At 37.3% G+C, this 25,816-nt stretch overlaps 1 protein-coding gene, 1 long non-coding RNA gene and 1 other non-coding gene across 4 annotated transcripts in view; all 3 read right to left on the bottom strand.

The window, feature by feature from the left end:
- Positions 1–14,376, bottom strand: part of ift172 (intraflagellar transport 172) — a 29,924-nt gene extending 15,548 nt beyond the window's left edge. Inside the window, exons 1-27 of one of the 2 annotated variants that reach the window (XM_027001097.2) lie at positions 14,227–14,376; positions 13,691–13,834; positions 13,377–13,489; positions 13,097–13,136; positions 12,924–12,989; positions 12,757–12,836; positions 12,548–12,635; positions 12,097–12,311; positions 11,419–11,542; positions 11,145–11,240; positions 10,107–10,268; positions 8,938–8,991; positions 8,589–8,692; positions 8,000–8,085; positions 6,402–6,514; positions 5,931–6,098; positions 5,679–5,815; positions 5,072–5,179; positions 4,074–4,158; positions 3,730–3,822; positions 3,563–3,640; positions 3,140–3,388; positions 2,417–2,495; positions 1,884–2,004; positions 1,581–1,725; positions 907–996; positions 528–625 (exon numbers count right to left, since the gene is read on the bottom strand). In XM_027001097.2, the coding sequence (XP_026856898.2) occupies positions 528–625; positions 907–996; positions 1,581–1,725; positions 1,884–2,004; positions 2,417–2,495; positions 3,140–3,388; positions 3,563–3,640; positions 3,730–3,822; positions 4,074–4,158; positions 5,072–5,179; positions 5,679–5,815; positions 5,931–6,098; positions 6,402–6,514; positions 8,000–8,085; positions 8,589–8,692; positions 8,938–8,991; positions 10,107–10,268; positions 11,145–11,240; positions 11,419–11,542; positions 12,097–12,311; positions 12,548–12,635; positions 12,757–12,836; positions 12,924–12,989; positions 13,097–13,136; positions 13,377–13,489; positions 13,691–13,834; positions 14,227–14,265 (2,975 nt within the window). In that variant the 5' untranslated portion in view covers positions 14,266–14,376. Of the gene's footprint in view, positions 1–527; positions 626–906; positions 997–1,580; positions 1,726–1,883; positions 2,005–2,416; positions 2,496–3,139; positions 3,389–3,562; positions 3,641–3,729; positions 3,823–4,073; positions 4,159–5,071; positions 5,180–5,678; positions 5,816–5,930; positions 6,099–6,401; positions 6,515–7,999; positions 8,086–8,588; positions 8,693–8,937; positions 8,992–10,106; positions 10,269–11,144; positions 11,241–11,418; positions 11,543–11,986; positions 12,054–12,096; positions 12,312–12,547; positions 12,636–12,756; positions 12,837–12,923; positions 12,990–13,096; positions 13,137–13,376; positions 13,490–13,690; positions 13,835–14,226 lie in introns of those variants that run through there. The other variant, XM_027001106.2, reaches the window with a different exon arrangement.
- Positions 14,377–14,573: 197 nt separating this feature from the next.
- trnaa-ugc lies at positions 14,574–14,645 on the bottom strand. Its single transcript has one exon. It is a non-coding gene; the product is annotated as a tRNA-Ala (tRNA).
- Positions 14,646–16,414: 1,769 nt separating this feature from the next.
- Positions 16,415–20,607, bottom strand: LOC113572088. The gene is made up of 5 exons (XR_004776409.1): positions 20,444–20,607; positions 20,196–20,273; positions 17,553–17,823; positions 17,023–17,166; positions 16,415–16,849 (listed from the first exon to the last, which is right to left on the bottom strand). It is a non-coding gene; the product is annotated as an uncharacterized LOC113572088 (long non-coding RNA).
- Between the last annotated feature and the right edge of the window lie 5,209 nt (positions 20,608–25,816).

Genomic DNA, 25,816 nt, shown 5'->3' with positions numbered 1-25,816 from the left:
CAGGCACAGTAATGTTGCTAGACTGTTTACCAGTGTCAAAAGGCATTACTGGGTTGTCATCCAACAATGGCATTGTACTCAGAAAGTAGGAAGACTATCATAAATTGTCTCTGACTGTACATTTTCAATAATTTTCTCATGTATAAATGTTCCTACACTTTTACTGCCAGTGTAGAGGACATACTTTGTAATGACCGCCTTTCAAATTTAATTAACCTGACACTGCAAAACATGTCACCTTATCAAAGTTCAATCTGTTATCAATGCACAACAAGCTGAAACACTTTTAGTTATCATTTTGTTGTTGTGAAACTGACCCAACTCTGCTGAGACTAAAATATAAAATAACTTTTTGATATCCTCTCCACCCACCATTAGCAACCCATGGCTTTGAGTGAGATATAATCCATAAACAATTTTGCCATTCATCTGCACTGATCAATATTGAAAATTGGCAGGGTAAAATACCAGACATTTGTGTGTGTCTGTGTGTGTCTGGGCCAAGGGTGGAGGTGATATGTATGTACCTTTCTGCTTCATTGTACTTCCCCTCCTTCTCTAGCTCTTTTGCCCGACTGATGTAAAGAGCAGACACTTCCTCCTGGGACATGCACTTCACAGCAAGCTACATTAAAAGACGTACATTGGAAAGAAAGGCTGTTTCACACTCTGTATAACGGGAACAGAATTTATACTCTTATACTGTTCATTTACGAAGGACAATATCTCAAGTCAAGGTTATTTAATGAGAACAAAACAACTTCATCTTTAAATATTCATATTTAACATGTGACAGCAAACTGAACTTCTGCTTTTCAAACTGAGCTGTGGCCTAGTTGCCAGCCTTTGCCTCTTCTGCTGCTACTGTGAGAGATCCAGTGATGCACAACAACATTGGGCTCTTGCCTTGTGCGCTTGCTCCCATTTCCCTGCCTGTGTGTACATGTCGATGGCATCTCTGAGATGGTCTCCTTTTACGAAGAGGCGCTCTGCCACCTACATACACAATCGAAGAAGCCTAGTGTTACCATGTTCTAGGTTGTTTTGGTTTTTTACAGTGTGATAGATCACAGGTGGTTTAATTATAGAGCACTGGAAAGAATAAGGCACCTCCATTCATTTCCAGCAGATTATTCTAATATATGGTGTTAGCACTAAAGTTATTTGTGAAAGATTGTTTTTTCCTTTTACACAAGTCCTTGTAAAGTACTGATGTCACAGTTGTCTAAACTGCATGAAATTTATTAAATAAGATCTGAAATCTGTTTGTTCTATAAAGACCTGACATAAGACTCATAGTTAGCATTACTAAAGACAAATAAAATTTAGAGCTGTTCAGATTTTGTGGCCCTTGGCTCACCCTGATTACATTTTACTTCTATCTATGCTGAACTGATTTTAGCACACGCAGCCGTCCAAGTACATCATCAATCAAACATGAGTGAAGGAAGAGTTAATCCTCAACAGCACAGTTATATGAGTTAGACTAAAAGAATGAAAGTGTTTCCCTGCTGCCAGACATTCACAAGCATATCAGCACGTGGTTCATGACCACCCCATTATGGCACGTGTTCTCAGACCTCAAACTCCTGAATGGAAGCGTAGTGCTGGGCGATCTTCAGGTAGGACATATCTAAAGACCTGTCCTCCTGTAGCTCAACGATGTGCAGGGCTTTCTTCCACTGCCGTGCCCCAATTGCTGCCTCTACTGCTTTGGAGGAGCACCTTTGTGGAAGCAAGCATAGATTCATCAAAGACAAATTCTTACTGTGGCAAAAACTAAAAAGGGGAGAGAGCAGATGTGCCAGCTGCCTCTGCTTGGGTGTGTTACATTCCCAAAACAGCAATGAATTAATCCAGTCATTGCAACACCAAGAACTCACCCAGACTCGATGTAATGGTTGATGGCGGCATCCATTTGTTTCTGTTGGACAAGGTAGTCCCCCCACACCTCCTCCAGCTTCACTACCTCCGACGGGAAGGCCAACCGTGCCAGCTCCACAGCTGTGTGAGTGGCAAAAATCAATCTGGGTGAATGGAGGCTGGTTTCTCAACACAAACATAGATTTCATTGACAAAGGGAGTTAAAAACAAACAAAAAAATACTTTACTATGATTTCTAACATGTTGATCTGATAAGGCTGATAATCGCTATCAGGGTTACCCAAAAAGAAGTTAAAAAAGGAGGTAAAACTGCAGTTGAGTATATGCAAGAATGAATCTATTATTCCTACTATCATCTATGTGTTAGAAAAAAGCAGTATCCGAAATATATTTGTTAATTTACAAATGAAAAATGTCCTAAAAAGCAATACACAATATGATATTAATTAATATTAAAGTCATAGCTAAAGTTTCATATTTCTTTGTAATGTATCCCTATAGCTACTCTCTGTATTTGTAGACATGTGCTCACCTTTTCTGAAGGCATTGCCTGTGCGGTAACATTCTAGGGCCCGCTGGTTATTTCTAATCCTCTCAAAGAGGTCACCAGCCTAACATATTAAAAGGAAAAAACAAAACCAAATGGTGAATAAACAGCAATTTAAATAAACATCCTGTGATGTTCTGCCATACATCATTCTGGTACCCGATGCCAGACAACAAACAGAGCCTTTAACTCTATTGGCTAGGCCTCTTTGTTGTGCTACATATTGAGATGCCCAGGTCAGAATGGCATATTGCACCACTAAGTTTAGACCACTCAGTTAGCTAAAAAGATCACTCAGTTAGCTAAAAAGATCTAATCAGGTTATTTACTTGATCAAAATTTAACAAGGCAGGAAAAAAAAGAAGTTCCTTCAGAAGTAATAAATATATATATGTAAACCTGGGTTTCCATATTTGCAAATGTACAGATTTCTCATGTGTTTATCTTTTTAATATAATTGCTCTTTATTAAAAACTTCCACAAATAAATATATTACAAATATTTCATATCTAAGAAACTGGGTGAAACTGTATCAGTCTGATCTACAGCACAGAAAATTTACACTTGTATACAACTGTATGCATTTCTGGTCAGTTCACTAAAATTTACTAACATGTACTGACCAAACCAAGTTTCTTATAGACGCAGCAGATGAGTGTGTGATGTTTGGCTTCGAAACGCCCTTGAGACTAGCGAGGCATGACTCACCCTCTCATAGAACTCCCCTTTGATGAGGGCTGTGGCGATGCGGTTAATGATATCACTGCTGGCTAGGAGGTCGTCCCTGCTCATAGCTAGCCAGGCAGCCTTGGCGGGGAGACCCGCCTTCAGGTAGAGGTTAACAGCCCCCACATAGTCACCCTCGCTTTCCTTGACTTCCCCTGCCTTCTCATTCTGATTGGTCTCCATCAACCAAGCAAAGTAGCTACGTCGCAGGTTGTCCAGCTCGGGATGGCCCTGGAAAAAGCCAAAGCACATATGAATGTCCAGTGAGCATGCTCGGAATAAATAGAGCAATCAGAAGGCATATGGGCGCTCTGACGATGATACATGAAGTTACTACATGATGAACATATGATGCAGACAGAACATAAGAGAGCCATTCAGAAATCATTAATGTTCCAATGTTACCTTGGCCTCTGCCACTGCAATACAGTCATCCCACATGTGCAGCTCCTGGTACATTTCCATCACCTCATCGATTGCATTCTGCATGGAGCAGCAATATTACCTTCACTTGCCTTGTTGTAAGTATTCCTCTATGGACACTGCAGACCATTTAACAAAAGAGCAGTTACCTGCTCCATGTAGTACATTTCAGCCAGTTTGAAGTTCTTATCCAGCATTGCTAAGCGTGCCTTCACTTTGTAGTTTTCTGTGCCATCACCACCCTCCAATTAATCAGACAGTAATGAAGAACAACGATCAGAAATAAACCAAACACACTGACAGAACTAACACTGGTATAAAAGTTCATAACAGTAGCATTCACTTCCAGATCTCAGAGTTGAATATCCATAAGTAAACCAGTCAGAGTGCTGGTGCAATCAAATTCTTAACCATACCATATCATGAACTATGAACTTGTTGAATGAAAGCAGTGCAAACAATACACTCCAAAAATGTTGTTATTTCTACATACATATTCCTTTGCAATGGAGTCAGCGATTTTGTTGGTCTCATTCAAAAACCGAATCTTCGATACATCACCTAAGGCTGCAAAGCACCTGAAGAGCAATGGAGACGGATATGTCATTTTACACCAGTGACAGCTTGGGATAAATTCCAGCAGTGACCTCCTAGCAGTCTGCTCTAACTGCTGTCATACCCTATAAATATTTCACCTAACAAGGAAAGTTCCTGAGCAATGCTAGAATGCGCTGTAATGCTAAATATGAATGCTAAAGCAGCTTTTGCAGACTGAAACATTCAGGCAGGACCATGAAAGTCTGGCCATATTTCTGGTTCTTTCTCTAAAGTTGCATCATGTTGATATACTGCTTTTCCAAAGACTGTCTCGACATATCTCCGACGTCTCTCACTTCTGTCATTCTCCCTCTTTTCCACCCGCTCTCTCTCCCCGTCATTTACATTCTTTTGCACGGACAAAACTGTTTTTTCCTGTGTGATGCAGATCGGTCTCACACACCATACATGGTGCCCTGAATTATTGATGCCATGTTACCATTAAATTTCAACTTTCAAATGTGCTCTCCCCACCTCCTGCCAAAGCAAAAATTGCCAATACTGTAAAGATTCTCAACTTGCCTGCTTCTCACTAAAGCAAAACTGAGCCAATTCAGGTCAGACTTCAGCCGTCAAGCCTCCACCCTACACCTCCACAATGACATTGTTTCTTTTTTCAGCCTAAGGGAAAGAGCTGTACTTTTGCCCCAAGTCATAAAACTTACCAAAAGAAAAGTGCCCTCAGGCAAAATTCTTCTAAAAACACTTTGAACAGAAAAGTATAGATATAAAAATAGGTCGATATAGGAACTTGTTATAAGAGTTTCTATTTATATTCAACAAGTTTTCAACTTCTTTTGAAGGTTCTTTTTGGGCTTTAATGTATGATTGAGAAATAATATAGTATGGTTTCCATTACAGTAATTGCTTTGTGTGGAGTGCTGCAAGGCTAACCTCTCAGCAATATGCAGTTGCCTTGCCTCCAGAGAGAGTTTGCTCAGTGTCTTCCACATGGCTTCTGTCTCAGCACACATTTCCAGAGTCTCCAGAAATGCTGTGGCTCTGAGTGCATGTGCACATAGAAGTGAAAAGATCAAACACATTTACATCAGCACAGAAACCTGCAAAACCAAAAATCACACACAGGTTTGTAACCAACACTAATTTTTGCCAAACAGTGCTTCTCTCACTGGACCTCTTCCCCATTCACTACATGTGAATGGTAGCTAGTGTAAAACAGACAGCCTGGCCTCATTTCTTTCAAATTCATCATTATATGGCTGTGAGTGATGCTCACTCCAACACACAGCACTGGTTTTTGTGCTACAGCTGTTTTGAGAAAGGAAACCCTGTATCATGAGTTCTTGTTGGCACATGCATTCTATGGTATTTTCTGTACTTTCTTTATGAAAGGTAAATGGCTCTGTGCACTGACTTATGAATGAACAACAACAACAGATTATCATACAGTGTCATACACCCCATTAGGCTTCATTACCAAACAATTCCTTTATCACATGTATCACATGTACTGTATCACACCCTTGAACCATTTGGGTACCTGTAATAATCTCCATCATCAATGGCTGTTCCAAACTCAATCAATCCTTCATCTAGTGTATAGGAGACTGTATTCACTCCTTCTGTCACAATCACCTCTGTTTTGCCATTGGCCCTTTCCAGATCAACAATATCCCCCTGTAAAAAGACAGGATTGAGATCTGCCTTAATCCAACTGCATATAAATACAGTATGAGGGGTGGGGTTAGGCTGGGCAGACCAGTGAGGTTTTTAGTAAGAGATTTCAGCTCACTTTCAGTGGGAACATAGTGACTCTCTCAGGGCTGTCAATGTTGTACCAAACACAGAGGTTACCACGGTTCTGAGCCACCACCACATCACTGCCAGGTACCCACTGGACGTAGGAGCAGAAGCTCAGGACGGTGGTCTTCACACCACTCTCAATGTCAAACAGGTTCAGCTGGACGGGGGGGGGGGGGGGGGGGGGGGGGGAGAGAGAGAGATGTGTGCAAGCAAGACTAAAGAAACAGCATCGGAAAGGCAAGATCAGAACATTAAAAGGAATACAGTATAACCTAAATAAGTCAAGTTCAGTTCAGTTTATTCACTCGTTTGGTCATTCCGGTGTGTGAGTGATTTGTAAAAAAAGCTGATTTCTGTCCTTGTGTTTGAGAAAGGTGCTATATAAATGACTGATAATTATTATTATTATTTAATTTTTAATCTTTGACAATAAAGTCAACCCAAGAACTGCGACAGGTACCTTAAGCTTCTTGTCTCTGAAGAGCAGCTTGCGGCCTGTCTCATTCAACTCCAGCCAGTCAATCTTCAAGTCGTGACTAACAGTTCCCAGGTTATAACCACCCGCCAAGTCCACTAAGCAAGGAAGCAAGAGGAATTCATTATGGATTCATCAGCTTTGTATCACTGATGTTCTGAAACATGCTATATAAGTCTACCTGCAGGCCACTTAATTCTGACACTAGATATTTAACATTACAGCATTAGAGCTGACATCAGAAGAACAGGGAGGCCTGAATCAGTTATAGTCAGTATTTCAGTAATGAGAGAACGTTACATATTCAGACCGAAAGGAAATACAAAACAAAAAGACTGACAGCAAGCACTGTAAATGGCTGCATTAACTCACAAGGACAGAACAATCTGCGTGCACACTCACTCACACTATCTCACACACACACGTATGACAACAGGCTGCAAAAATTAAGCCAGTTCTGCTAAGGCAACCTCCGAACATCCGCGTGCAAACGAAAGCAAATATTACCTGTTCTGTTGCATTTCTGCCTTTCTCTCCCTTATAAGAAAATAACTTCCAAGAATATGTGTTTGTTTTTTTAGCTGGAGGTGAACGAAACCACTTTCCAATTTGCACTTTTCAAACATGCTTTAAACGCGCAAGAGCAGGGTCTGGGGGAGGGCACTCTGCTCAGTCAGAGGCAAATAAATTAGATGAAAGTAACATTCCCCATTTTTGACACCTGAAAATGGAAGAAGGTTAAGAGAGGGAGAGCGTATGAGAGAGAGAGAGAGAGAGAGAGAGAGACAGAGAGAGAGGGGAAGGCAGAGGAGTGAGCCTGGACTTTGTTAGCACAGGAAGTGGATGGAGCTGTGGCAGATGGCACAAAATGGAGAGTAAAGAAGAGGGCCCTGATGAGGGCACCACAGGGTCGCCGCTGTGCCCAACGCCAGCAGCCTAGGCTGCATATGGCCATTTTCCGACACGCCAGCTCCTCTCCGGCAGTTTCCGCACTCTGATCCTAGCCTCTGACAAGTCTGGGAAGTGCCGAGCAGTGTTTGAAGAAGGGGGTCCGCAAATTACACAACTGAACATGATGTGAGGTAGAGCAGGGATAGCTGTGTCCATGTTTGCAAGAAGCTGGAAAGAAGCACTGGACATTTGCTTTGCTTGCAAGCAATGTTATAGTATCTACTCATTTATGTGTTCAAAGCATTTCCAAAATTGTTTAAATGTTACAATCTTTCACAATCTTACAAGATTTTTAGTTACTGGATCATATATGTCAACTCATCACTGCCTCCCAGACCTTGGACCACAACCAGTGATAACAGTTTTGCATGTGCTGATCAGACCCTCCATCTGAATAGATGGAGTCATCAGCCTATGAAATTTTGTTAATCTGCTCTACACAATGTGGTAAATCTATGCCACATAAGGCTACATTCACAGCAAGTCCAGATGGACAAAAATGAACACTGTAAGAGTTAATTCAGCACTGTATGTGTTAATACAGTCCTGTAAACGTTAATCCAGCAGAGGAATTTTCACTGTATCAATGATGACTGCGTCTAGACTGCCATTTCAGCCATGTTGGGACTCACAAATGGCGATGGTTTTGATGTCGATTAGGTATGCTAACTTCTTGTTCTCCTCCACTCCCTTCTGCCTCCTGTCATTCAGACGCACACTGAGCATACAGAAATACACACACACACACACACACACACACAAACACACACACTCATGTAAACACTAGATAGAGTGAGGGGAGTAATCCTCACAGTGCTTCTGCCTGGCTGTATACATGAATATGTGATGACTACATTTTTGCTGCAATGGCTGACAAGGCAGCTGTATGCTAAGCAGTTGTGGTTTACATAACAGGATGACACAGCTTACTGTTCTACCCTGTGTAAATTTCAGCTCAAACCTGTCACCTTGTGGTGACTGTGAATATTGCACATGCTCATAATACTAAATGATGGGAAGGAACGTATAGGACTGGGACAATAAACTAAATTTATTAACACTGACATATTAAAAAAAAACAAATAAAAACTGACACAAAGCCAAACAATCTACTAGAAATGTAGCTGTACTATTTGTGCCTATGTTAGAACTATGGTCATTTTGCCTCCTGCCTTATGATAGTGAAGTGCTGTATGTAAATGCTATATAATCTGAGCATACCTGGTAAGGTGTGGGTTCATAAATTCAGTACGAACAGATCCCAGAATCTCATTGTTGCCATACTCTACCAGTGTTAGCTCTCCCGCATTGAAAACCATACACACCTGCCACAAAAACAGAGCATGTGCATTTCCAAAGTGCAACAGAAACAAAACCCAACAAAAACACTATCAAATTATCTTCTGCATATTTCAGTTGTCACTTACTTGAATGTACTGTATTTTAATATCTCTAGATCAAAGATTCTCAAACAAGCACAATGTCAAATAAAATAAGATGAAAGAAAGCACACAGATCCAAATCACACATTAAGTTACTCATGTTGGTATAAGAGAAATTCAATACATACTGCTTCATTTTCAAAGAAGAACTTCTCATTGCCTCCAGAGCCCTGCCACGCCACCTGCAGGCAATGTTTTATAGTTTCACTTTACGCTACATTGCACAGAAAGAAAGAGAAAAGTGAAAGCCCTCAGCCAGGCCACTGCACCACTGTCCCTGTCTGTCATTCTGAACAGCCCTCCAGCTTCTGCGAAGGCTGCACGAAAACTCAATTAAACAGGAATTATCATCTCCCTAATGACCATGACGGGCCCTTTAATTTGAGTTTTTTGTAAGTCCTTGGAACGCTGAATAGGGACATTTGCTAATGCAGGCTGGAAATCTCACCTTGAAGAGGAAAAGCATGACAACTTGTAAGAAGATATTTTAAAAGATAATTCAGTTATTCACAGGAAGATAAAGGCCTGTTATTATAGCTTGGAGGTGTAGTGTAGAGCATAGAGGGATTTGACTTATGATACATAAAATTTGTTGTGTCAGGTCAGTTACTTTTCCAGGGTGTCTCTCACGCTGCATTCTCAATACAATGAGGTGAATCACTTCATTGTAATCACTCGCCTGTAATCGTTCCCTTTAGTATGTCTTTAAAACAAAAGTAAGTTTAGTGATCTAAGCAGACTTATGTATGTAGATTGCAGGTTAGTTCTGTGCCCCAGTGAAACACTGATGAAAACAGGCTCAGTATTGTAGCCATTGTTTGTGCTTTAAAAAAAATTAACATGTCCAATCAATATATTATTCTATTGAATGTTACCCTTGACCATGGGCATGACATGTTGAGAATGCTTGCAACACCACATTCACCAATCCTATTCCCCACAATCAGGAGAGATTAGCCTCAAATTTGCATAAAGTTCTCCCTCTCACACAATCCTCCAGCTAAGACTTTACTTGTGTCTTTCTGTGTCTCCACAGAAAAAAGGGCTTTGTTCTATTTGCATGCATTTCATAAACACAGCATCAAAACCAGCATCAAGAAACTTACCCACACTGTAACTTTAAAGGAATGCATTGTCCAAAAATAAAATGTAACAACTTTACTTGTTTACTTGTCTTTACTTGTTGTTAATGCGGTTGGCAAAGAAGTAAGAATGTTGGCATTTCTCATACTAACAGGCCATTCTAAGCCTATCTTCACTGTGCTGTCATTTCTTCATGAAAGTGATATTCTCTTACCTCGCTGAGTTTATTGGAGGCCAGGTCCCCCAGCAGCAAAGTGTCGGAGGTGTGTGCTACTAGGTAGCGCTCCTTCCCCAGGATCTTCACCTCCTCAATCTCATAGCCATAATGCGACTTCAGCACCACTCGGGTGCCTGTCGAGAGGTTCTTCACAATCACCTGGGTCATAGTAAGTGAGGTAGATGAGTAAAGAGTAGATGAGTAAAGCAGTAGCAACATAGCTAACTCTAATAAATCACTGTGCAGCAATGGCACTATACTGGATTCCCCACATTCCTGTGAAAACTATCTGGAACATCAACAATAAGTAGACTAGCGGTACAGTCACAAAACACTAACTATGTTGTACAACTTCAAATGTGTGACGCTTTAACCATGCTATGTTCACGTTCCTAATTTATAAATTGAAACTATTGAGTGAAATATTGTAATGCTTATTTCTTGAACATGAGCTTGGTTTATTCTGGTTTGCATTATATTACCATTATGTGACCATTACTTTTGGGCTCACCTGAAATAGTGGTACAAAGCCCGTCAACATGTGTTATACTGGAAATTCGAGTACCTACAGCACTAACATCTGCAGTAGCAAACTGGTATGCATTGGGTTACCTTTTCCTGTAAGTAGTGTGCATTGACTGTTCACTACATTGACAGTGCATTATGGGTAACAATATAGTGAAATATAAAATTAATCTGAATTGTCCACTGAGAATTTGGATAATACTACAAGATGGCTAACACTAAAAAAAGACTAAACAGTAAGTATGGTGTGAATTCAGACAACAGATTCCATTGTAATTTTGCAAACAATCCCCTATGGTGAATATATACATTCTACATTATCAAGACATCTTTTAATGCAATATATCATTACCAATATATCAAGAGAGTTGCAAATAATTCCACTTTCTTAAATGCAGTGAGAATAAAAACACAAAGACTGAGAGAGAGACAGTCCTAGATCAGCACTCCTACTGAAATATTGAAATATTATGAATGTACTGCTTTGGCTGAATCTATTATAATCCTTACCTGGCTCAGGCCCACATAAGTCATCTCAAATTTATTCTTGTAAATGCTCCTGCGAAGGCAACAATCGAACTGCTCCACTCCCCCACACAGCGTGCCCTGATGGTCACAAATCAGACCATGAAAATGCACGTGACATTTTCATTTGCATTTGAAGAGATTTATTTCTGTGGACAACACAAACTTGTCGTTCACTCGTGAAGCTACAGCTATTTCGACAGATCTGTCTTGGGTTGTAATTTCAGAATGACTGGTCTGTTATCAATCCAAATCTTACGGCGCAGAGCCGTGAGCCGTCTTTTTTCCAGGCCAGAGCTGTGATGGTGTACAGGTTAGGAATTTCTTTGGGAGAAGCCTCATCCCAGGCACTCCTTCGAGGGCACCAGTTGAAAACCCTCAATCTAAAGGACAATAATATAAATGGCAAAAAGACATTTAGGTATCATTAAAAAATTGCTTAAAAAAGAGGTAAAAATATGCTGTGAATTTGAGTCCAAGCATAAGCCTATAGTCATATAAAGTCATATAAAGGCACTGATGCACTTGAAATTTTTTTGATGTCATGGAGATGACCCTGTAACAGTATAGTCATGCATGTGAAATCTATGATCAATAATAACAAGCTAATGTATCACATCAATACTAAATCTATACTATACAGGCCAGGAGCCAACAGAATTCTAAAAGGCCCCACACTCAAACAAGGCATGCAAAGTGCAATAATAATTCAGTGTGTTGGGCCTACACTAAAAACATTCACATAAAAGCTGCTGTTAAACTGAAAATTCAAAATACATAGTTTTTGTTGTTGTTGTCATCATTGTCATTTTATTGGCAATACCTACTGTTATAAATTTCATGACTACACTGCTAGAATTTCAAGTCCTTTCGTAACATATAAACAAAGCAAAAGCTACTCTCTTCTCATCATCTTGTTTTGAAGCAGCATACTGACCTATCAAAACTTCCCAAGACTACTGACTGGCCACTAGGGCTGGTTGCTGCAACAGTGAATTCCTTCTCCAAGCGATCCCGGCTGTAATCGAACGTCTGCAGTACATGGCCCTCTCTATCATAGGCCACAACCTTCTTATCACATCCAGCCACAATAATGCTGTTTGCTCCCCAGGCCAGTGCATATGGTGGGCAGGGGTGTATTAGCAATTTGCCCTTCAACAAGCAAAAAAAGATACAGTAAATATTACTGTCCTTGTTGAGGTAATAGCAATGGACATACGGCATTATCATGAATTCAAATCGTAACGTTTTACGTAACAGGCATTTATAATAATCATTTTATGTGTACAGTAATCTCAGTAATTATACATTTATGTACATTTCCATAATTACAAGCACACTTTCCATAAAGATGATTTGTTCTTTATATTGTAATACAAGGGTTATACCTGAGATTCTCCTGAGCCTTCATCATCAAAAAAATACCGCACAACAGTTCCATCTGCATGTCCTGAAAGAATTCCTTTCCCAGAGACACTAACAAAAAAAACACAAAAAGCAGTTCAGGAAAAAGAGAAGGTATGTGAATTTAACAGAAAAACTAATAACTTTCAAAATGGCAAAATTATACACAAATAATGAATAAATATATACGTACTTGGAGGTTAGTGATATGACATATGACTCAGTTCCATATATTGTAGATGATTTGTTGGTTTTGGTGTTGGCTACTCGAATCTGCATATTGACATAAACACAATGATGCAAACAATTGACTATGGATTCCAAATAAATTAAAACTGGAATTTAAACTATATTACTTACTTTTCCCTCTGTTAGTCCAAAAACTATAGAATGTTCTGCTGGCCATAGCAAACATGTTACAGCACTCTACAAATTAAAATAAATAATCTGTTATTTCACACTATTACCTAATGTATACTGTCTGCAATATATAATCAATATCTTACTCATCATAATTAATCACATTAACTTACTGTCTGCACAAATTTGTTGCAAATAACTTTTTTGTCTCCCCTGTCATAGAGAAAACCTCAGATTAGATATTTATATGTGGGGAATCAGAATAAGTATGACATTTGTCTTTGTGAGTGTACATTACATACCAGATACACAATAAATAGATGTAATTAGTTGTTGTTTAACTTATCTCTTTTATTAATATTGTAACTTCATGTTATCTGCAAAATTATTTATCTAAATATGGGAGGTAAGGCCATAATTTTAAAATATTGCAAGTAACCAAAAAATACTTACCATTCCTGTCCAATTTTGTAAACAAATATTATATTGTCAGTTTGAGCAATGCCAATTTTAGTGGAATCTGGAGAAAATACCATAGACTTGACCACGTAGCTTTTCTTCCCGTACTGCAAAAATATATATAACTCTAATAAGAGTATGTCTTGTTATATGTATTCCTTTATTTAATTCATGTATTAATTCAGTGTCAGTCTTTTCAAGAAACCTATGATAGAAACTGACATACGTAGAAGTTTATTCCGAACAAAGCGAAGAAGTACTCAACAAATTCATTAAAAAGAATGGTTTACTATTTTAGGCCAACTTACTTTAGAGTCCGCAGGCTTCGTTGAAAACTTATCCCTTCTCTCGCCTTGTTCATCGTAAAGCAGAACTACCCGGTCAACTGTGCACACGGCAAATTTTGCGTTGTTTGGAGCCCATGTCATGCAAGTAACTTTCGCAGCCCCGTCCTGCAAGAAATTTTGTGAAGTTCTTTGAGAATAGCTAGCTAGTTAACGAGCTACCGTTAGCGGATTATTAGCTAGCATTAGCTAGCTAGGCAGACAAGCTAACTGGATGTGTTAACTTGCCGAATGGAACTGTGACAAGCTAGCAAGACACGCTAGGAAGTTAACCAATGTTACCATTCAAGTTATTCATGAACAGTAGTGCAATTTTCACAATAGTTGTAACTTCATTAGGTAGCAAACATTAGCTAAGATATCTAATTTATCGAGCTGCTGCGCAATTCATTTCATTAAGTACTCCTGTTATGTCAGAACGCCAGCTAATTTAGCGTTAGCTAGCTGGCTAGATAACGTTAGCGTCTGAACTTCGCAATTTTACAATAACACTAATTTACCTGTGGAGAAAGAAGAGTCTTCAGATGCTTGAGCGGCATGTTTTATGTTTACAACAATAAAAATTGTTTATGTTGACAGATTATTCGGGGTAGTTATAAAGATTTCCGCCGTGTTTAGTAAAACGGTTATTTCAGGGGGCAGACATTTTGGTAAACATAGCTAGCTCTGTCCCTAGTTACCGTCGTTAAGGCAGAAGAGCCTAATGTAAAACAAATACACTAACATTTTACATTCTGTGCGTTTATTGAAAATATTTAATATCTTCCTTACATGTTCGAAACTGTATTTTTGTGCAAAGTTGTGTATTTATCTTTGAAAAAACGTTTTTAAAAATGAAAATAATGTGTGGAGATGCCGGGGATTGAACCCGGGGCCTCATACATGCAAAGCATGCGCTCTACCACTGAGCTACATCCCCTTGAAGTCATATTTGAAAATCTGTCCACAGATAGCAATTATTGCTGTAACCCAGTGATTACCCCCAGTGTTCAGTAACTGGACAAAATGTCCCTGGGGAGTTCTCACAATCCCTCCTGATCGAAGTTCTCTATAAAGTAGAAAAGACTGAAATCTGTCTATATGCTTGTTGTCTCTGTCAAGGTAAAAGCAAGCCAGGTTAATTTTATCACTTAATCACTATGCACTATGCTGCTCAATGTTCGGACTGATGGTTCACTCTCAAGATTTTGTGTAGGGAATTTTTCTACTGGACTGAAACACTGCCACAATGGTCCAGCAATAGATGACCTCTGTTTTCCCCTCTTTTTTGTGTATTCTTCTCTCTTCTTTTGTGTTCTTTTCATTAGACTGAGCTGGATCTTTTGATGTGGTTTTCTGAAATATTAGTTGAAATATAAACAAAGCTAAAATTCTGTTTGGTTTTATATATTCCAAAATAGCATGTTATAACAAATATATTAAATTCTAGGTTTAGCTTTTTATGATTTATTGTATTAAATCTGTATTAACATTTAGTCTATTTGTTTACTATTCCATTCTTCATGCACAAATATCACTAAAATTCTTCCTTATAATGATAATCACCAAGGACATCAGATTCAATTGCAAATAATTCAGATTTGTATAGCATAACTAGTATTGAATCAATTTAACTGTTCATACCTCTTGAAACCATGGAAGTGTTTTTGTCCTGTGCATGTGTCTTGGTGACAGCTGATGTAATCTGTTAGAAAGTGATTTTGGTATGAATCACATGATAAAGCATGATGCATATTTATTCCAAATACAATAAATATTTTATGTTGATTGCCACAAGCTAGAATGAATAAATACCTTAGCATTGTCTTTTGGTATGGGAATATCTGCCACTAAAACCATTTCTTTTGACTTTGTCATTTTTCTCTAAAAAATAGAATTTTATAAGATAAATGAAACATGAACTTTTCACACTTGATTCATGAAAAAAAAAAAAATAAACTGTAAGGGTAAGGGTTGGCACCCAGCTGAGGCTCCCTCTGGCCACCAGAGGCCTCGAGTCAGGCACACTACTAATCAGGCTTGATGACCAACAGCTGGGCTAGATCTATATAAGCCAAGTGACCCAGTCACTCAGCGCTGGGTCTTTGCTAAAGCTTCTAGCCGGTAAATTTTGGGTATTGAGGTCTGTGATCCCTTGTGGTACACCTCTCTTCTGCTCTGCGAGGGTGTCTGTGTTTTTACATGTCCCCTCCCTTCTCCAGTTTTCCCTTTCCAGTTCGTCTCTCTCTCCCAAGGCTCCCCTTAGCCATTAAAGTTCCTCCCTGTTTTCTGGTTTTGTTTGGGAAATTTTATTTTGGTTTTCCCCAGTGCATCGAGGCTGCCATTCTTCCTGTGGCATACTTTGTTCTCCCTTTTTCCACACTCAGCGTGGTATTTAGTTTTTACTCTCGTTTTACTCTCGACCACAGTCTAGCAGCGGCGTTTGCCTCACAGCAAAGTGGCCAGGGTTCAAGTCCCTTTTTTTTTTTTTTTTACTTCTCTGGTTTTACCTGTTCTTAAATCTAACTGTTTTGCACATGGGCCCACCATCATTAAAACATGGTAACTTAGCCAGTAGGCTATCCATTACAAGCACTTACTTTAGATGAAGATGGCCATGGACATGGGTGTTTCATTTTCAAAGTTTTATTTGTCACATACATAGTCATACATGGTATAACTCGCAGTGAAATGTTTTTGTGACTGCTCTGTCCGAGCTGAGGAGATACAGGGATACAATATATGTATAATGTGTGTGTTTGTATGTGTATGTGTGTATATATGTATGTATATATGTATTTATATATGTATTTTTTTCAAACATTTTATGCTTTACTTATATATAATAATAACTAGTTCATAACTAACTTGTCCAATTAATTACAGCATAATAAACCCTAGGATGCAATAAGTATTGAAATATTATAGGTTAATACACTGAATAAACTAAGAAATTACAAATATTTAGAATATAACATAATAGATTCATTACAAACCAAACATAAGAGCAACATGAGGGAGCATATTGCCCTCCAGGGCTCTAATGAAATAGAGGTAAGCATTGTCTTCTCCTGTCAGGTCAAGTGGTGCCTTCTGGATAACGTCCTCTAGATGTTTCACAAATGGTGAAACTCTAATGTCAACCTAATATGTAAGTCACAGGAAAAGAATATTATGTGTTATTTGCATGAAACTACACATTTGAGGTATCTTTAAGTTCATGTCAATTCTTATACATATTATGTCATTCTTATTCTTATACATATACAAGCTTAATCAAAAGCTTTCAGCATTTGGAACTTGATTTGAAATTTTACCTGAGCTAGTTCCTCAGAACTAATTTGGGATTCCACCACATATGACAATAGATGGCACTTGGCATCATCTCCTTGAGTTCTGCCATGGTGTTTGCTGATGTCAACAGACCAATCACATGCATGCCAAAGTGATGTTTAGGAATGCTGTCAAAAAAGTTTAGGATGTTAAACTAATGGAAAGGTATTTTCATCAGTTAACTTTGCATTACATACATACGTATTAATATATACTGTTTCTTGCAGAGTGATTTGGCATTTTTCATCAGGTGACTTAGGCAGCAATGTAATATGGTAACTAAGCAGACCCTCCATGGTGGCTTTTCCTGTGATGATTCTATAGTACATGCACAAAATGATGTCTAAATTGCAACTGAAAAATGGCTGTGCTTGTAGAAGTACCACTGCTCCATCGCATGCAATCATTTTGAGATGTATGGATTTTCCATAAAGTTTTTCGTGATGTGTTTTAAATGAAGCCTGAAAATACTGGTCAGATGCTGTAGTGTGGTCACAAGTAAGAAAGGTCTTACCTTCCCCATGGAAAAAGGAGGAGATCCTTTTTTGGGGTTCCACACAACAAGCTCATACACATAAAAAGGTGCCATTGTTGATTTTCCTTGCTTCATTATGCTGCCAGTGGCATCAAGGTACACAATGTCCTCTTGGCATTGACTGTGAAAGATTTCCAGGCTCTTTTCTGCAGTACATCTATGGGAGGATTTGATTTATTTTCTGCCATAATGCTGAGGCTGACAACTTTATCTGGGTGAAATCTTGCTTTTCTCCTGAAGCTCCATGACACTGTTTTGAGAACAGAGGGTCTTAGACACTCATCACGATTTCCAGAATCAATGGCGTTTACTGCTCAGTTTTTAAAGATTTTCCAAGTACAAGGCCCTCGGCAGCTCGGTATTTACATTTTTGCTTATCCGAGTCCTCTCATCTGCTCGAATGTACCATTGCCTCAGTTCTTTTCTGTAGTGTCTACCATAAAACTCCCCTGTAGCCTTCAAATTTGATTCACTTGGAATAACTACTTTGCAAGTTACTGAACACTCACTGAATGTAAAGTAGCCTTCTCACAACTCCTTATCTTCTAGATACGTGCCTACTGCATTCAAAACCGCTGGGGTGGTACCAATCCTCAAGAAGGCCACACTTGACAGCTCCAGCGTTACCAACTACAGACCAGTATCACTTCTCTCTTTCCTCTCAAAAGCCCTTGAACGAGCAGTTTATAATCAGTTGTCACTTTTTCTCACCCAGAACCAGCTGCATGATCCCAATCAGTCTGGCTACAAACTGGCACATTCTACAGAAACGGCCCTAATAGCGGTGACTGAAAAACTTCATGCCGCTAAACCTGCCAAAGAGTCATCTGTTTTGATTCTTCAAGACATTTCAGCAGCCTTTGACACATATTATATTATATTATATTATATTATATTATATTATATTATTCCTGACTGATTTGATCACTGTGGCTTGCCTTAATACAAGAGGTTTGTACAGAAACTTGCGGTGTACCAGATTATAGTCTGATTTTCTCAGTGGTGGAACTGCAGTAGAAATATATGCCTCACTGCTAGTGACATATAGCAAGTCCAATGTCCTGTTTTCCCTGGTGGGGCAACTGACATAGTGGCTGAATGTAGGGGACACTGGTACCATTAAAGTGCCCAGAAATTGGGAAAAGTAGTTCTAAAGGTGGTTCTATCTATTGCATCTGAGAAATAGGCAGCCACAATCAGCCTATATGAAATGAGAACATGAATTTGAATAAAAGTATTACATTTTAACATGGTCTTAAGAAAAAATGGTACTGTGAAATTTGTCCAATCTTATACTGGTGAAATCCAGGATATCCTACTCTTAAGTGGTAGTGGAATTGTTTTGGCATTGTGGGAAAGTTCTGAGCAATAGGTCTCCAAAATCAGCATATTTTAAATGAGTACATGAATTTGCGTAAAGGTATAACTTTATATTTTATTTTATATTTCTTTCTATACAATAAAATAAATTAAAAGGTTTATCAGCTACATTAAATTATTTATATTCTCACACCCCCCTGTATCTCATGGTTTAGTTTATACAACATCAACAATGTTTTAAACTCTAGCACTTATTGTTTATAGCATTTATCATTGTTTATGATAGACCTTATGTATTTTGCACTTCTAGGTATCAGCATTCATCCCTGTATTCAATAGTATTCTAGTTCATTGGTATGTTTAATTCTAACCTACTATACTGTACTTGGATATATTCTATGAGTAAATGACAAAGCACTTTTGTAAGTCGCCCTGGATAAGAGCGTCTGCTAAATTCCATAAATGTAAATGTAGTCGTGCCTTCCTTTGTGAACAAGACTTTCTGACATTGTGACAGAAACATTGACTACAATGTGGGTAATCTAAACAGATGCCTTCAGCAATAAGGTTGGTCCATTCCAAGCCAATAAAGCTCCTTTTGTATTGTTGTTTCTTTAAAGCATTCCACTTTTCTTGGGGTATATACAAGAATGCAAATGCTGGTACCTTGTGAACATAATAATTCCAGTCTGTGTCTGGATTTTTAACTGCTGATCAAAGTGATTGATAAGTGTCATTTGTTCTATGAAATCTGAAAGAAACATAATGATTTACATTATCAGTACACCTAATTTTTTTCTGAAAATTAATTGTGTGTATCATTAGTATTTCCAAAATAGGTATTTCCTTGGTAGTTATTAAAGTGTAGTATTATCATTGACATTGTAAAGATAATTAATCTTCATGTTGTTTGAGAGAGCATTATTTAATAATTTACACTCAGGTAATAATTTTTGTAGATTAATTAATTTTAATTTACGTGCTCAGAACAATTTCTGCTTTTAGAAGACAGATGGTCATGTCCTTTACTCTAAACATGAATAAACCAAAATGTATTCAAGTTATAATAAGGCAACAACAACAACAACAACAACAACAACAACAAAACCCAAACAATTAATTGCAAACTTGAACAAATTGTTAACTTAACCATTCCTGTAAGATTTCACTTGCTAAAGGAAGTGGATCTAGTCCATGTGTTTGCCTCTCTAGCTCCACAGATGTCCAGAAAATGTTTCATATAGAGTTGACACATTACCAAACTGAAAAATGTGTAAACAACTGAAAACATTTGAGACCTACCATCTCTGGAGAACTATCACTTATATGGCCCAGTTCTTGGCTTTGATCGCCATCAATATTGGGTTCTCCTTCTGACATCTACATAAAACATGTTTTATAGATGCAGGCAATATTGTAATCTGCTGTGTGTTTTATTCTATTTCTGTCTTTGATTTTTAACTATTGTTGCTTAAAGGAACAGTTCACTCAAATACATATTTATTTCATTTAACTTTAAATCTAAGCAAATCATTACACACATCACTGACCTTGTCCAGGGAGGTGTTGGTACCATGCCCGATAGCATGTTCTTGAATATGCTCCTCCTCAGTTCCATAATTGCTGCTCTGCACAAATATTGGGAAATAATTATGAACTCACCAAAGCCTGAGATTTCCATTAAAAAATTCAAGGAAAAAAAAAATTAGGTAATGACTACTTGGTCTTAAATTTTGTTTATTTTAAAGATTGAAGTGAGCATAAACTGAATATAAATGCAACAGTAAGAAAAAATTTACTACAGTACAGCTTGTTTCACGTTAATAAATTCCAAAAAGAAGTTTGGCTTTTATGTCACATTGTTTTTAATAAAAAAAAAATAAAAATGTCAATTTACAAGTGAGTTTACAAATTGTTGGCTTGTAGTATTGCATTTTTAGAAAAACAATAGCCTATTTGAAACTACATCTTGAGAATTTAGAAACTACATAAAATGTATTATCCAAAAGCCAATAATATTGCTTTTTAGCCCTCTATTTTCTCAAAGGGGAATAATATTTCCTTCAAAGTTTCTTTCTGAATAATAGCAACTGTGGTACATTAATATCTATTAAATTTAGTGAGGAAGTGCTATGATGATGATAAATAGTAAAGCAGTAAAAACTGAATTTCCAAAATAACCTTTAAAGTGTCCCATAAAATATACATCCTTTGTTGCGGAGTATCTGCTTGTATGTCTTATTGCTTGGATATAGAATTACAGTACACAACAATTGTGCTACATAAAACCATTCTGCCCTGTTATTGGGAGTATTTAAATTTCCTGCTACTGCAGTTTTATTAGTAAAATTATTTTTATGTATGTAATGCATTTACAGAGTTCCTCTGTAAAAGATTATGTGCAAAATAGATACACCAGGAACAAGAAATATAAAAATGTACCTCTCAAATAGGATTCAACATTTTTGAAGGATTGCAAAAATGACATTTATTTGTATCTCATCTGGTTTTGTATCATTGCTGTCTGTTTTGGTTTGTTCTATTCCATTTTAGTTTCTGTTTTCTTTTCTTTTTTTTGTGTAGGGGTATTTTTTTTAACTTGACTAGCTATTTTAACTGATTCTGCAAATCACTTTCAGTGAATGGCAAAATGTCATTTGGAAATCCAGTGTTTTTCTTCGATTATTTCTATTTGCTTTCTGTAGATGTGTATTATAACTGATTAATAAACTTTTAAAATTAAATAAGATTAGCCACTATAGTCAAAAATATTTAGTTAGAAATCGAATTAAAACAGAATCAAATTCCAATCACTGAGAACGCATGCATTCACTATTTATAAACTCTTCTTGTTCTGTAAGTAAAATACAATATCTACACAACCCCAAGTATTGTTCTAAAGTCATTCTAAAATATAGAGCAATCAAATTATACATAAATTTTATATTATAGTAAATAAAAGTATAGAAAAGTTTAAATACCTTTTAAAATCTGGAAATGTGCGTTTTTCAAGCTTTTGCGGTTATGCAGTGTATTGGGGATGGCCAACTGTTGACACAGTTTTGACCTGAAGCCATGTTTGTCTTGAAGATTCTTTTTGGGGCCTTTTGGGTCTGACGCTCATAAAAGAGTGATTCCCTCAATGTTTTCTGCTGTAATTTTTTAAAAATTTCTCTACAAAAGTACACTTCACATCAAAACACTCAAGATGGCATTAAGACGACAGGCTACTTACCATGCCAATTGTTTTACAAATGTAGGCTCTGTAACAAAAGACAAAAACCCAGGTTTATATATTACACACACACACACACACACACACACACACATATGTATATGTTATGTAATATGTTTATTTATATATATTTTTTTGTTGTTCTGTCATCTTGAAGTATAGACAAAATTGTGATGAATCAAGCTACCGCTGTTTACTTCTGTTTATGATAATCGAACAAGTTCAAAGAAGAGACAAACTGTTGTCGCCCGCACTTTATTCCTTATCGTGAACAGGGGACATGGTTTGAAGGAGAAAGGCCTTCCTGTGCTAAAACAGGCATTTTCCTGGCTGAAGTTGGACCTTTCTTCATTACATGAAGAGGATAGGGAGAGGGAAGCCTTTTTGATGCATTTATATTACTACTTATATTTCTAAATAAATACAATTTATGTATGTAGTAAAATTCTGATTTTCATGAATAGCATTAATTGAATTCTTTATATTTCTTTCTATACAATTAAATAAATTAAACATTTTATCAGATACATTAAACTATTTATACTCTTACACCCCCTTTATCTCATGGTTTAGCCAAAAAACTTCCAAGTAACAAAAAAATAAAGAAAAGCATTTAAGAAAATTGTTACTATGTGTTTGTTACATGTTTGTTACATGTTCAGCTCCACTTTCACCTGGTCAGCTGTTATGTAGAGGCCAGAATGGATGGGAGAGGTATGAAACAGCAGCAGGAGATCATCGTTTGGGGCTGAAGAGAACACAAAGGGAGGAAGTGGTCCAGCAATGTCTTGGATTATAGTTTGTAAATGGCCCATTACCAAACCTACTGAAAAAAAGTGTTCCAATTAATTTGTCATCACCCAGCTGCCTTGAGCCTACTGATTGCAGGGCAGTTTATAGCCTGACACCTTCATCATTCCATTCCATACTTCTTTCATCTCTCCCCACTGGAGATTCTTCACCATTTTCCTGCTTTAGTCCTGATACTCTCTAATTCTTACCTCCAATTCCCTCTGAAAACTCTTGTTTATATAATCCCTATCCCCAGCCTAACTGCCCTCTTCTTATAGGGCCTTCAAGTCCCAATGATGCAAGGCTTGTTGTTAGAAAAACAACAGACAGCCTTAGATAGCACTGCATTGTCCACACAGAAGTTTATGTAGTCTGTTATGCAGTCATAGAATCAGTGTAATCAGCAAGGGATGCACAGAGTTCCCCAGTTGTTTTTTCAAAGCAATCCTTTAGCCTCAGCAGACCACATATATTATATTATATTATATTATATTATATTATATTATATTATATTATATTATATTATATTATATTATATTATTCCTGACTGATTTGATCACTGTGGCTTGCCTTAATACAAGAGGTTTGTACAGAAACCTGCGGTGTACCAGATTATAGTCTGATTTTCTCAGTGGTGGAACTGCAGTAGAAATATATGCCTCACTGCTAGTGACATATAGCAAGTCCAATGTCCTGTTTTCCCTGGTGGGGCAACTGACATAGTGGCTGAATGTAGGGGACACTGGTACCATTAAAGTGCCCAGAAATTGGAAAAAGTAGTTCCAAAGGTGGTTCTATCTATTGCATCTGAGAAATAGGCAGCCACAATCAGCCTATATGAAATGAGAACATGAATTTGAATAAAAGTATTACATTTTAACATGGTCTTAAGAAAAAATGGTACTGTAAAATTTGTCCAATCTTATACTGGTGAAATCCAGGATATCCTACTCTTAAGTGGTAGTGGAATTGTTTTGGCATTATGGGAAAGTTCTGACCAATAGGTCTCCAAAATCAGCATATTTTAAATGAGTACATGAATTTGCCTAAAGGTAGAATTTTATATATTTCTTTCTATACAATAAAATAAATTAAAAGGTTTATCAGCTACATTAAACTATTTATACTCTCACACCCCCCTGTATCTCATGGTTTAGTTTATACAACATCAACAATGTTTTAAACGTCATATTCTTTGCTATTTTTTCGATGTGCATGCAAAATGCTGTCAAGAAATTACAAATAAACAGTAAATTTTTTTTTAGGAAACAATAATACATTAGTAAAATTTTAATATGAGCCAAAAATACTTCCATAGAACAAACATATAAAGAAAAGCACTTAGGAAAGAATTTAATCAAATGGACATATATATTAATTAGTAGAAAATATAAGAAACTAGCAGAATTGATAACATGATCACTGATACCAGTTTATTAATCCCCAAAGGGAAATTAGAGGGTTCCTGATGCATACAAGCAAGACAAGTATAGAATACACAATGGGTAGGTGGCCAACATAAAACAAAATACAAAATTGTTCAGAAATACTATAAAATTTAAATATATCTACATGATATATAAATATATCTACATGTCCTTCCTGCATTCAGTCATTTCAGCTCCACTTTCACCTGGTCAGCTGTTATGTAGAGGCCAGAATGGATGGGAGAGGTATAAAACAGCAGCAGGAGATCATCGTTTGGAGCTGAAGAGAACACAAAGGGAGGAAGTGGTCCAGTAATGTCCTGGATTATAGTTTGTAAATGGCCCATTACCAAACCTACTGAAAAAAAGTGTTCAATTGTCTTCACATTATGGGAGGTTTCTAAGAAATAGGTCTCCAAAATCAGCATATTTTAAATTAGTACATGAATTTGAAAAAATGGTGTTTTTGCATTATGCTAAAATTTTGCATTATGCTAAAATTCAGAAATATATGTAACCATACCAAACATACTCTGCTGTTTTTGCATTATGTTAAAATTCCTAAAAATATGTAACCATACTTTCTCTGAATTAAATGAACATGTAAACATCATGAGAAATACAAGGACTTCAATATAGATTTATTAAAAGCTGGTCTTGTCAAATTTGATCTGGTGATAGCCAAGGGCAACCACTCAATTGGCAATGGGATTTTTCAGCCCTGGAATACCCCCTGACCTGCACATTTGCAACATTGCACTAGTGATAAACCCTGTTTTAGCTTGCAGTCAAGCTCTATAGTAAACTTCTGAGAAACCTTATATAGAAAAGGTATTTTGCACAATGCTTATTAAACTGTTTAAATATATTATAAATCGTGTTTAATCTAATTATGTAAGTAAACTAGTTCAATCAAGTAGACTGTATTTTGTACATTTAAATGTAGGAAAAGTACGAGTCTTCATCAAAGCTCTTCAAAAATATGCAAGTCTCCGTTTCTCTTTGCTTACGATTGCGATGAGCAGCGAAGTACCGTGAAATCGCACATGCAGTCGCATTCGAATTTAAAGCGCGGATGGCTTCTTTGTATAAGCCTTCGCGACGCTATTCACTTTAGAAAAGTAGAAGGTGAAACATAACTAACTAGATGGTTACAGTGGCTGCCAATGGAATTTGAACACTTGATAGCAACCCCCTTGGTGCGACCTTGGTTCTTTGTAATGTCAACAGGGAGGCAATAGACAAAACCGCAAAAGACCAGCGCCAATGTCTAGAGGTGTGCGTTTACGCTTAGCCTGATGACTTGCAGTACGATCTAAAGTAAAAAGTAAAATTGTTTATATCATAAACAATTTCTACTCTTAGCCTACGCAAAATTATTGTTTCCCTAAATTTGTCCCTAGATAACTAGCTATATATCAAAAACAAACATATCTGCTAACATTGCTTAATGCCTCTTTTTCAAGGAG

The sequence above is a fragment of the Electrophorus electricus genome, chromosome 8, assembly GCF_013358815.1.
Source record: "Electrophorus electricus isolate fEleEle1 chromosome 8, fEleEle1.pri, whole genome shotgun sequence".
Taxonomy (NCBI): Eukaryota; Metazoa; Chordata; class Actinopteri; order Gymnotiformes; family Gymnotidae; genus Electrophorus; species Electrophorus electricus.
The sequence above is the reverse complement of the archived record's forward strand: the minus strand, read 5'-3'. Positions and strand labels throughout refer to the sequence as shown.